Here is a 13280-nt window from a genome sequence, read left to right as displayed (position 1 = left end):
ATTTTATGGACTGGACAGGCTAGTCAGACCTGTTGTGCCACACTAGCTGGAGGCAGGAATCAGGTGGTCCTCAGATGGACTGCACGTCTGCTGCTTAGTGCTCATCCAACCCAGGGAGGCATCCCTCATCTTTCCTGTGCTGATCTGGCGTCCTGAACCTCATGACCCGTCCTGATCTGGGCAGAGGGCCCATGAGTCCATGAGACACCTGTGTTTTTCATGCTCTTTGGGTTTTGGTTCCAGGCTTTGGAAAGTGACTTTGTCAGTGCCAACCTGCACCACTGGATAGACCTCATCTTTGGGTACAAGCAGCAAGGGTCAGCCGCAGTGGAGGCTGTTAATATCTTCCACCCCTACTTCTACGGCGACAAAATGGACCTCAGCAGCGTCAGTGACCCCCTGATCAGAAGCACCATCCTGGGGTTCGTCAGCAACTTTGGACAAGTGCCCAGACAGGTACAGCGTGCCGTGGCCTTCGTCTTGCTTTCTTAAAGGAGTGTGTGCAGGATGAGCTTGGATGGGAGGGAGAGTGAGGAGTAAGCAAGGACTGGAGAGGCAAAATGGTCCTTAGTCATCTCCCTGCGCCTTTGATGTCACGGCTCAACCCTCCATTACCATCTGATGTCGATGGAGGTGATGATATCGTTAATGATAATGATGAAGGCAACATCCATCTGTGACCATGTGATAGACTCTATGATAAACACACAAGATATAATTCTTTATATGTGTATCTACCCTGTAGGGTTGTTGTGAAGATCCAACGAGTTAAGATACCAAGTGCTTGAAAGTGCCTGAAACACGATAAGCCTTCAACAAATATTAGTTATTCTTGTGATACCTCACTGAATCCTCTCATAAGCTCTGGGTATGGGGATTGTACAGATCAGGAAACTGAGGCTCAGAGAGGCTAAATAAATAACTTGCCTACAGTTGTACCATTAGCAGGTGACAGTGGCGAGATCTCACCCCATCTGTCTGGCTCCAAAGCCTATGCCACATTGGCCCCATTGTGAGAGCATCCAAATTCTGCCCCAGGGCCCCTGGTGAAATGGTAGGGGTCTTACATGGGCCTTTGGCTCCATCACCTCCATCCGCATCAGGATGGTCCCGTAGTGATGTGAGGCTGTGCCTTTACAATGACATCCTGATGCTTATTTAACTGATCTCAGCCCTCTTCAACTTCAAACTCCCATTTGGTGTAGTGATGTTTCATCCCTGAGCACAGCCATCTGGGTTCAGAAGCACAGCCCCACGGACTGTGGGGTCCCAGCCTGGGCAGTCAGGAACCACACTAGGAAATGCGTGCGTAGACCCAGTCAACTCCATAACCATCCTGGGCATCAGCTTTCCCCACATGGAACCATGAGGCTTGGACGGGCTCATCTAATAACATCTCTTCTGTCTGGCCTTACTGTGACATGCCCAGGTTTGCTCAGCTCCTAGGTAAGGGAAACGTGGAAGGGCCTGAGGGTGACTTGGAGAACAGACCGCACGTCCAAATGCGGGTATGGCCAAGGAAGGCTTTGTAGAAAGGAGAGAATTGCAGGAATGAAGGTTGGGTAGCCAAATGGTTTCATTTTTTTAATTTTAAAAATATTATAATACAGATAAAACAAGTAATTCAAAGTAGCAGTCCACAAGCAAAAACATTTTCACATCAGTGGGGTCATGGAAATCACACAATTTAAATTCTGGTTTTGCTTAATGAGATATTATATGAGCTTGTCAAAAATATTTCTAACAAATCATCAGAATTAGAATTAGAATTCCGCAAGTGGTCCCAGCCTGAAGACAAGATTGAAATGCTTCAGGACCACGCACTGTTCTATCAAGGGGCTGTGCCTGCAAAAACTATTACAGGGACCCAGCCTGTGGTGCTTTCGTGATTCTGCTGTGAAAGGAGAACATTCTTTAATGCTCATTTAAAAATCATCCTTCTGATTTCTGTTTGTATTGGTCACCCACCCAGCTTTTCTAGACAGTCTAGCATCTGATCTAGGGTTACAACTGAACCAAGGCTGCTCCGAGACCCCCGGGCTGCCTGCTGAGCCCCACCTCTGCCTGTGCACCCAGCCGAGGCCAGCTCCCCCCATATCATGGCGCCCCATGGATGTTTCCATCTGGGAGCAGAGGAATGTGCTGGATGGCTGGAGAAAGCAGCCCGGCACAAGCCCAGTCTGGGAGGGGAGGGTGGAGAGCTGGAGCTGGCCTCAGCTGCACTCTCTGGCCCAGCAGCACTTCATGCTTTGTCGAGTTTGGCATTAGGGACAATTTGACAGCAGAGATCTAAGAAAAATGAAAATAAGAAAGGCTGCTAATGGGGTTTGCCTGTGCTCTTTGGAATAGTTGAGAGGATGCTATTAAAGGATTCTGTGTTGATGCCCAGATGGGTGGGCCTGCAGAGAGTGTGTAAGGAAAAGGGGAAAATATGAGAAAAAGCTCAAGCAAATGAAGACAGACGTGATCTACGGAAGAAAGGGGATCATTCTGACCCTATGGCATGAAAGGCAGCTCTCCCGGGGATCAGGGGCTCCAGCTTGGAGAAGAAGACAGATTTGGCGACCAGGAGGGCTCTCTGCCAGCCCTGCGCCCTGACCTTGAGAAAGTAGAGCCCCAGGCCCCTCACCGGCAACATCCGAAGGTCGAACCAGATGGTTCTGTTTCAGCTCACCTCAGCCCAGGCAGCTCCCAGGGCAGAGGAGCAGCTGCGACTTGCCCGAGGATGACTCCCCTTCTGTCCATCTGTCCTAATGACCCGTGCGGTGCGTGTCTGTCTCCTTGCCTCTGCAGCTCTTTACTAAACCCCACCCGGCCAGGACCACTGCAGGGAAGGCTTCCCCTGGAAAGGACGCCTCCACACCTGTGAGCGTGCCCGGTCACCCACAGCCCTTTCTCTACAGCCTGCCGTCGCTGAGACCCTCCCAGGTCACAGTCAAAGGTGAATACCTGGCCCTGCTTCGTTTGGTGCCCTGTCCCACAGCTGTCCCTTCAGTGACCGGTGTTCCTCTGGAGGTTCAGAGGCACAGGCCCAGGCAGGGGCTTGGGGGCTGATTCTGCATGGCTGTGTCTCCAGGCGTAACGGGAATCTGGGGAGACCTCTGCTCTGGAAGTGTCTGGAACCGCCTCTGTTACACCCTGACTTCTGAAGACCCACCAGTCTGTCTGTCTGTCTGTCTCTCTGAGACATGCAACCCCCTCTCTTTCACGTACGGACACATATATGAACACACACATGCAAACACACACACACGCACGTGCGCGCACACACACACACCCCTCCTCACCTCCAGAGCCAAGTGGGAGGTCCCAGGTTTCCCAAGGGAGGGTTCCAGCCCCCACTCTCGGCACCCACATTCACTGTTGCTCCTGAGCCTCCAGGTGGACCGGCAGCCACTGGCCAGGAGCATGTGCCCTGGGGCAGATGGCCCGGCCATGAGTCCCAGCCCTGCTTCCTAGAGGAGCTGAGTGTGTGTGAAGTCTGATGTCTGTGCCACCCTGGGGCCTGCACTGCTTTGGGGATGTCTCACCACCTGGAATAATTTTCTGGTCCCAAGGAGTATAAGGTCAGGTTTTGGGGGGGGGGTTCTTTTGAAATCCAAGAACAGTGTCCTTGGCATCTCCATACAAATACTGCGCACTAACCGATTGCATGACTGGACCTCCACCTCCAGACCTGCTAGAGTTGGTGCGTGGAAGGGGCAGAAAGGGCAGAGCCCCCAGGCTCCTCTGGCTGTGTGCTGTCTTCCCCAGAAGCCTGGGCTCCTCCTCCCTTGGCATCAGTCAGAAAGAGACACTCAGGACCTGCATGGCCACATGCATCTTGTATGTGCTAAGTCTGGGGAGGGACCCGGGGCCAGCGTGTAACGTGGCCCCCGGAGGGAGGCCCAGGAGGGAGGTACCTTGATGAGGAGCGGCTCGCGCCTGGGCAGGCACTTTGCCAAGTCGGGGTTGGCTGTGCATGGCTCCTCTCTGGGCCCAGCTAAAGCGGGTGTTGCCCTTTGACAAGTCGGCTCCGCCGTACTGACTGGGGGGCAGATATGTACCTTTTCTCTCTAGGCTCGGAATCCCCCAAAGGAGCCATCGGCCACATTGTTCCTACGGAGAAGACCATCCTGGCCGTGGAGACGAACAAGATGCTGCTGCCTCCTCACTGGAGCAGGACCTTCAGCTGGGGCTTTGACGACTTCAGCTGCTGCCTGGGCAGCTACGGCTCTGACAAGGTGAGTGGTGCCGGGGCGCAGGGCAGCCCCAGGGCCGCAGCCTCCTTCCGGTTGGGGCAGAGGTGGTAAGGAGACGGGCGAGCCCCAAGCAGCCACGGTCACCCACACCCCTTCCTCCACGTGGCTGTGCCCCCAGCCTGGGACTGTCACCCAGTGTGGGCAGAAAGTCCTGGGGGTTCCTCCAGCCCGGGTCACAGCTTAAACTCAGAAGGGACATACTGAGTATTCGGCTGCCGCCAGAAGCGAGCCACGCAGTTGCTCGTCCTCTACCCCTGCCTTAGGCCATCCACTTATGTCTACCTCCTTGATGTGGCCCTGGCTACCTCTGGCCTCCTTTGCTACCCTCGCTCCTCTCCCACCCTATCACGTGGCATGAATTCCCTACCCACCAAGCTTCCTCGCCCCTCCCTAGCCTTCCCCCACCTCCTTCACGAGGCAGCCTGTGAAACTGGTCCGAGATGTCACCCCTTCCTGAAAGCTGACTCCGACTTTCCCAGGCTCACGGGGCGTTTTTGTTGTGTCCCCATAGCCTCCTGCTCCCTTGTCTCTCCCCACCTGCTCCTTGTGTGGTGTGAGCTCTTTGGGGACAGACCTGGACGGCCTGGATTTCGTCACCAGGGCTTGTCACGTCCCTCGGCTCCCACAGCACGCAGGCAGGCAGGCTAGCGGCACCATCCAGCCCTGCCTGCACCCCTCCGTCGCCCTGTCCCAGCTCCCTGCCCTGTGCCGGCTCTGGCACCAGTGCTCATCCCACTCGTCTAATCTCCCGCAGATCCTGATGACGTTCGAGAACTTGGCCGCCTGGGGCCGCTGTCTGTGTGCCGTGTGCCCATCCCCCACGACCATCGTCACCTCTGGGACCAGCGCCGTGGTGTGTGTGTGGGAACTCAGCATGGCCAAAGGTCGCACCACAGGCCTGCACCTCAAGCAGGTACAGTGCCTCTGCAGGTGGGGCGCCTTGGGCAGGTGTGGTGGCTCAGGGCAGGTGTAGTACCTTGGGCAGGTAGGGTGCCTCAGGCAGGTACGGTGCCCTAGCGTGCTCCAGCTCCCGAGCACTGAGAGCCCTGTCTCCCTTGGGAGCAGAGAGCACAGGAGACACTGAGGGCAGCACATGGCTCTGTGTCACTCAGGGGCACGGTTTCATGCCCTTGGATGGATTTAACAAGCTCACAGGGCCAGTGCCTCCATGGAGACCCACACCTCGGTGCGAGAGGCTGCTTACACGTGAGGGCCAGTGAGACTGGGGTTGTTTTGTTTTTTGCACTAAGGGTCATGTTTGAACGTTTGTCACGGGCACCTTTATGTGAATGGCCTCATTTTACCTCCTCAACAACCCTGTGTCCCCATAGCCTGTGGGATAATACAGGAATCATTATCATCCCCACTTCACTGGTGAAAAACCACGTGCAAGGAAGTTAAGTGACATGTCCAAGATCATAGAGCCAGAAAATGAAAGACTATCTCAGAACAGGGGTGGTTGTGGCGGAAGCAGAGGGAAGAGACCTGGAGGCAGACAACTCGTCTGGTCTTACCTCGCAAACCACGGCTGCTCGGAATAATAAACGGAGAGTGGAACCGGCTGCTTGCTTAACTCTGCACATTAGCCATCATCTTGGAAAGCAGGTATTGTTAGTCCCACTTTTAGGTAAGGAAACTGAGGCTCAGAAAGGTCAGGGTTGCCTTTTAATCTAGGTTTGTCTAACTCTAAGTCTAGTGCTTTCCCCTGTGTATGATTGAACTTGCTGGAGAATATCGCTAGGGGACATTTCCACCTCCAAAATGCAATTCACGTTTACATCTGTGTTTTAGTGAACCGTATAGCCCCAAAGTAACAAAAAAACGTTAACCATACAAGGCTCACCACTGACCAGATTTCCTAAACTCAACATGTTTCACTGGAACTGATTCTGGGTTTCTCTGGATGCTTTTCTAGTCACTCAAGTCTCCCCAGAGCCTGCCCTCGTCCCCCGGCACCACCCCCAGCACTCGCGTGGTGCACAGCGACAGGCACTCAGTAAACGTGAGGTGAAGGAATGAATGTGTCAGTGCTGAGGGAGCTGGTTAATCCTGCGGAGGCGGTGGCATCTGCTGAGAGGCAGCTATGTAGGTCAAGTGCAGGCTGCCTTCACCCAGACTCTCACGGGAAGTCCTCCCAAGCCAGCCTTGGAGCCCCCTGTCTTTTCACATCTTCACCTTCCTGACCTATGTGAAGAGACTGTGCACTACCATTACGGGTGTGGAGCATCCCCCTCCCCCAGGCATCACTCCGGGGACAGCAGGAGATCCAGCCCAACCCCAAAGCCACCTTGGGGAGCCGGGGAAGTGACCCACCCCCCATCGCCGCTCCAAGGTCCTGTTTAGTGGCGAAGATGCAGCGTAAAAACCCCGGTACTGACAGCATAAAACGTAATTTATCATCCTCTCCTAGTTATAAATCAAGAGAAAAAGGGTATCCCACAAGCTCTTGTTTCCTAAGCAAAATAAAACACTTTATCATTTACCTACAGAGGCTGACCTGGCCTTGGGGATCCCCCAGATGGGAAGCTGCTCAGAGAGGGAGGTCTGTCCCTGACTTGTAGACTTGTAGGCAGAGAAGTCATCATTAAATAGCTTCATTAACAGTTTAAGTGTTTCATTTCTAAAAATATTACAACATTGAAGACAAATTTCAAAGTTAAACAGTTTTCTATAATCCCTATAAAAGTTCTCATTGTTGCATACTGCCACCCCCAGATATACATATTTATACCATTCTGATCATTGTGTAGATATGTTGATTCTATTTTCACCCAGTGTATCAAATTGTTTCCTCTTTTCTACAGTCTCTGTAATTTACATTTCAATTGTTCCATATTATTCCATCTCCATAAAATTATATTTCAGTTGTTTTATGTCAAGGCACCACAGTTTAATAAACCATTTCTTCTAAAACTAGACAGTTACATAGCTTCCAATTTTAACTGTTTTAAATAGTGCTTCAGAAAACATCTTATATAGATTGCTGTTTGCTTCTGATTAATGGTTTCCTTATAGTAGATTTCAAGAAGTGGGATTTCAGCGCGGTGACATAACGCTTTCTATAATGGTTCCGTAGCTTTGCAGTGCCACCACAATTAATTAGGAATACCCGCCTCACCACAACATATCCAGCGTGGGGAATTATTTTCAGAGGGTTTTATTTTACTTTATTTTATTTATTTTTTGCTACTTGAGTTAGGTATAAGGTGATATAGTGGAGTTATTTTAATTGGCCATGGAGAAAGGTATTATTCTGAGAAAACAGAAGAGACAATGGAGAACATTTGAAATTGCTGTCCTCCATCATTTTTCCCCAGGCCTTTCCAGATGGGGAGTGGTGCTGGCTGCCTCCAGGTGCTCTAGTTTCCTGGCTGGTGGGAGGCAACAGCCTTACGTAGGTGGACGGTGCCTGTGCGTGCAGTGGTCCCTCACTCCAGCGCCTCCCCTGCAGAAAGCCGGCAGCCCCGGCTCCAGTAACGGACAGCTCACACAGGCTCTGGGCTCACAGCCTCTGTCTCTGAATCCGCAGCACATACACCTGGGTCCCCTGGCGTGCACTCTCTGGAGTGGTCCTATCCCCTGCGGTCAGAACTTAGCCATCAGACATAGTTCGTTCTGGGAGGACCACCAGGAAGCTCCTGTCAAACCCTCTGCTTTCCTCTATTCATTTAGACAGTTTCCACTTCCCTAGTATGAATCCAGCCTTCTTCCGTGGGTCACATCCAGAACCTTGCCAGCGCCATCTGGTTGATGCCATGTTAGGACCCATGGAGCACAAATGGGAATCTGTGGCAGAACTTTTAATTGCTATGACCAGGCAAAGTGACAGCTTTGAAAAATGACGCTCAGCCTCATTGACCCAAATGAGTGAGTGGTGGACAGTCCTGGGGGTGGAGATTCACCACTAGGTGAGGCAGGGTAGTCACGTTTTAGAACACCACCTCCGCACTTCTCAGGCTGATTCCAGAGGACAGCAGGCACGTGTGTGCACGACAGCTCTCAGACCAGGCTTAGCTGGCAGCCTCTGGGACAGCTGTGATGGAAACTGTGCCGCTGCCAGCAGCAGTGGGCCTGGGGGTACCAGTGTGCCTGGCAGGCCTCCCCAGTGCCTCAGGAACGTGTGCCCAGGGAGCAAGGCCGCTGGCCAGGTCTGGACACGTAACCATCCATAAGCCAAGCCAGACCCTGCACAGGCCAACCTGAGGGCCAAGACTGAGGCCCTGAGTCACCGGCTGCTAGGAAGCGAGACTGGATATGAACCCGGATCCTTTGGACTTGAAAAGTCAACACCTTTTAAACTATGACCTGACCTCCCTGCCTTCTTCCCAGTTTAGTTTCCAGGGGCATGTGTGTTTCTGAGGTTCCCTTAGTGTGATGCTCAAACTTGAGCATGCCTGAAAAATCCCTGGACAGCTTGTGAAAACCCAGGTTTCAGGGCCCCACTCCCAGAGTTTCTGATTCAGTAGATCTGGGTGGGACCAAGAATTCACATTTCTGACAAGTTCCCAGATGATGCTTGTGCTGCTGGCTGGGACCCCACACATTACAAGTCAGTGCCCTTTGCATATTAATAGCGGTGTGTGTTGCTTCTGGATGCAAGGTAGTGTAGGAGAGCACAGAGCATGAGGATGCTGCTGGTGTCTCTGTTTGGGTTATGATGAAAGGACTGCTGACTCTCCCCAGCTGAGTGTCAACCCTGGAAAGTGATGGTACTGAGAAGCCAGCCATTGACCCATGAACACACACACACACACACACACACACACACACACACACACACACACCACAGACTTCGGAATCACTGAGTCACTCTGAGTCTCTGTTTCCTCATCTGGGGCCCAACAGTAAAAGGGAGAGTGGAACATCTCCCCAAGTAGCTGGGTTAAGGGTCCCTCGCATAACGTGTGGTTCCGTCCCCTGTCGCTAGGCCTTGTATGGACACACACAGGCTGTCACATGCCTGGCAGCATCGGCAACCTTCAGCCTCCTGGTGAGTGGCTCCCAAGACTGCTCATGTATCCTGTGGGACCTGGACCACCTCAGCCGTGTAGCCTGCCTGCCCACCCACAGGGAGAGCATATCTGCCGTTGCCATCAGCGATGTGTCGGTGAGGCCCCTCTTTCTCAAATGTCTGTGTCCTCAACATGTCCGTGATTCTGCACGCTGGCGTGGTGGCCAGTGCCCCGAGAGGAAACCTAGGGGCAAAGACCACCCCAGAGTATTGAGAGACCCCAGATGTGTGGAACATTCTCTACACAGGCAGAGTAGAGCCATCAACGAGTCTCAATTTGGGTCTTGATTTTATTTTTTTGCTTCTTTATTTTTTTTCCTTCAGTGGCTGGGGTAGTGGGAGGTGTCTGTTCTAACACAGGCATCAGGGAGTTGGAGCAGGAAGTTGGCTTTGGTGAGAGATCTTCTGGGTTGCCTGACTAATTCAGCTAGCTGACTGCAAATCTGTGTTGACTCAGCAGGTGCCTCTGGTCTCCAAGGCAGGAAGTGCCTCTGCTTGTCCCTCCATGCTGGCTACCAAAGATAAGCCTGTCAGGAACATGTGTGTGTGTGTGTGTGTGTGTGTGTGTGTGTGTGTGTGTGTGTGTGTGTGTGTGAGATAGACTAATACACATATATATATATATATATATGTATATATATATCAGTGTATACATATATCAGTGATATATATCAGTGTATACATATATCAGTGATATATACATATATCAGTGTATACATATATCAGTGATATATATCAGTGTATACCTATATCAGTGATATATATCAGTGTATACATATATCAGTGATATATATCAGTGTATACATATATCAGTGTATACATATATCAGTGATATATATCAGTGTATACATATATCAGTGATATATATCAGTGTATACATATATCAGTGATATATATCAGTGTATACATATATCAGTGATATATACATATATCAGTGTATACATATATCAGTGTATACATATATCAGTGATATATATCAGTGTATACATATATCAGTGATATATATCAGTGTATACATATATCAGTGATATATATCAGTGTATACATATATCAGTGACATATATATATCTATCTCAGTGTGGAGCTTCTTCTACACTGGAATCCCCATCATAGGGTATAGGGTTTTCTGAGGATCCAGAGACTCTGCATCTGCTAATAGAAAAACCTAGGGGCCTGGAGCCTGGACAGACTGAGCAGGGGTACCACAGGAGGAGGAAGAGATGATGAAGGAGCCTCCTGGTGCTAATTTGGCCGAAAGTGGTGATCCAGATAGGCTTGGATCCAGGATGAATGTTAGATGGGCACATGGATGACGGTGGATGGATGATGGATGGATGGACGGATGGTGGGTGAACGGATGAATGGGTGCATATACTGGGGAAACCACCAAGCCCTGATCTGGGAGAAAATAAATTCATAAGGAATTATGTCCCCAGACCTCAGAGAAGACTGATATCAGGACCACAACTTGTTTAACTCAGCTTGTCCTGGAGCTGGTTGAGCTCACCGAGTGCCTGCTGGGCCCCACGCTGGGTGCTTGGTAGAGGTGTATCAGACATGGTCCCTGGCCTCAGGCAGACTCCACCAAACGATTCAGGAAAGGACATGATGGAGCCCAGCCCAGAGGGCTGCAGAGGGGCAGGGAGCTCCCTACATCCCTGCTGTGGTCAGGGCAGGGTTCAGAGGCATGGCCCCAGATGGCTCTTGGGGTCCTTGGTGGGTCCTTGGTGGCAGTGACCGCTACTCTGTTGGGCACAAAATAGACAAGGACTTGAGAAGAAAACACTCTGGACATAAACATTTCAGAAGATGCAATGGGCAGATTTCTCCTCAGAAATTCCCCCTGGGGCGGTGGGGGGAAGTTTGCCCCATTTTATGAGCCACATGCAGTCATTCAAACCTCTGTAACTTGCCCTCCACCAGGTGTCATCCAAAGCTGCTTCATGGGGACAGGGCTGGCCAGCCAGGTGTGGACCCTGTGTCCAGGCCAGGGGTGGTGTGCAGGCTGGGTCTTCTATGCCAGTCAGTACGCTGCCAGGGAGAGGGCTGTGGGAGGAGCCCAAAGGGTGAGCCAGCCGGTCTGAGCTGGGGAAAGCAGTATCCAAACACTTGACTGCAGTATGAAGAGAACCAGAAATGTACACTTGTGTGAAAACACAGCAGACCTATGAGTCTGCTGGGAAGAAGTGGGTATCTTAGGAGGTCTGGGAGTACCTTGGTTAGTCCTCAGAAGATGACACGTTGAGGGTGCTTATGTGTACAGACCGAGTGGCTGGGCAGATGGGGAGGCAGCGACTCCTGCCTGAAGTGAAGCCCGCTCTCACTGCTGCAGGGCACCATCGTCTCCTGTGCGGGAGCCCACTTGTCGCTGTGGAGTGTCAACGGACAACCCTTGGCCAGCATTACCACGGCCTGGGGCCCAGGAGGAGTCATAACCTGCTGCTGCGTGATGGAGGGGCCGGCATGGGACACGAGCCATGCCATCATCACAGGGAGTCAGGATGGCGTGGTCCGGGTACGTGTGTCTTGGGCAGGATGAGGGCATGGTACAAGAAATGTGTTCATCTCCATTCTACCCACTTCCTCTAAGGGTCAAATCTGCAGGCTGCATTTAAGACCATCCCAGACCACGTCCCCACACAGCAAGTGAGGGCAAAGGCAAGGCTCTTTCCAGGCAAAAAGTAAATACATAAGATTATATAATAGATAAAATTATATAAAATTTTATACATACATATACTCATACAATGAAATAAATACTTACTGTCACAAGGTATAAAAGCTGAATGGTCAAATGCATAAGAACATAGGCCATTACTGAAAAGAGACATTTGGGCCATCCTTTCATCCATCCATCCATCCACTAATCCATCCACCCATCCAACTATTTATCTCTCTACCTACTCATCCATCCATTCACTATTCCATTCATTCATCCATCCTTTCATTCTTCCATCCATCCTTCCACCTACCCATCTACCCACTCACATGTCCCTGCAACTATCCATCCATCTATCCACCTAACATTCATTGAACTCTGGCTCTGTACCAAGTTCCTACAAGCCGTAGGGGACACAGAGATTAATAATAAACAGGCCTTTGTCCTCAAGATGCTCACATTCTAGAAGAGAAGACAAACAGAAAATACATGAGTGTGGTTCATACTATGACTGGGATAATCAAAGAGTGCCATGGATCCTCTGAGGAGGGCCATGGACAGAGAGATCATCAAGAAACCAAGAAGACAACGAAGGAGAAACACTGAGGTGGGAGGTGTAGCACGGAGAACAAAATACAGTAATTTTTCCGAGACTGACAGGGAGGAGGAGGGCATGAATAAGATAAGGAATAATTAAGAGCCCTGCTCAAGAAACTGGCACTTAAAATCCACAGTTTGTGAGACGAAATGTCAATTGAATGCCACTAGGTATTCAAGAAAATGCCCTTTGAATTCTCACTGTGTGCCAGGACGGCTAAAACGCAGCCCTGTCCTCCCGGAGCCTCCACGCCCAAAGTCTCAGAATAATCATGGAGGTGATGCGTCAGGAAGCAGAATGAGTAGCGTGGTGGGGGTCCAAGGGGAGCATGGATTTATTTCCAGCAGAGAGCGGTGGCATTTCAGCGGAGCCCTGAGGATGAGGAGAGGTCGGGGCATATGGAGAAGGCCATGCAGGCCGGCGCACCAGCGTGCGTGCACAGGAGAGTTGACTGAGGGGAACCCCCCGAGAAATCTCCTAACAGGGCCCCGTCCGTCGGCTGGGAGGGCCAGGGTCGCTGCAGAGAGCAGGGTGTCCTGGGTTGGCCAAAACATGAGAGGCCACGAAAGTCCGGGCTGGGTGGGTCGTGGTCGGCACTGTGGGTCCGTGAGAGGAGCCTGGGCGGCTGGGCAGCAGCTGCCTTTCCTTCGTGGGGCCCCCAGCGCAGGAGCGTGAGTCTTCCAGGGGCTTAGCCCTCGCCCACGCAGCGCAGTGACTCCCGGGACGGCTTGGCACTGGGCTAGACCCGGCACGGCGCTCACAGCAGCATGT

General features: G+C 51.6%; 1 protein-coding gene across 1 annotated transcript in view; it reads left to right on the top strand.

Annotated features, from left to right (window-relative positions):
• Positions 1 to 13280, top strand: part of LOC307175471 (WD repeat- and FYVE domain-containing protein 4-like) — a gene marked incomplete at its 5' end in the record, with an annotated part of 227684 nt that overhangs the window by 208443 nt on the left and 5961 nt on the right. Inside the window, 6 exons of the mRNA XM_079900580.1 lie at positions 244 to 456; positions 2794 to 2941; positions 4039 to 4223; positions 4996 to 5154; positions 9169 to 9348; positions 11585 to 11767. Of these exons, the coding sequence (XP_079756706.1) occupies positions 244 to 456; positions 2794 to 2941; positions 4039 to 4223; positions 4996 to 5154; positions 9169 to 9348; positions 11585 to 11767 (1068 nt within the window). The remainder of the gene's footprint in view (positions 1 to 243; positions 457 to 2793; positions 2942 to 4038; positions 4224 to 4995; positions 5155 to 9168; positions 9349 to 11584; positions 11768 to 13280) is intronic.

This window comes from Stenella coeruleoalba (assembly GCF_951394435.1).
Source record: "Stenella coeruleoalba genome assembly, chromosome: 16".
NCBI lineage: Eukaryota > Metazoa > Chordata > Mammalia > Artiodactyla > Delphinidae > Stenella > Stenella coeruleoalba.
The sequence above is the reverse complement of the archived record's forward strand: the minus strand, read 5'-3'. Positions and strand labels throughout refer to the sequence as shown.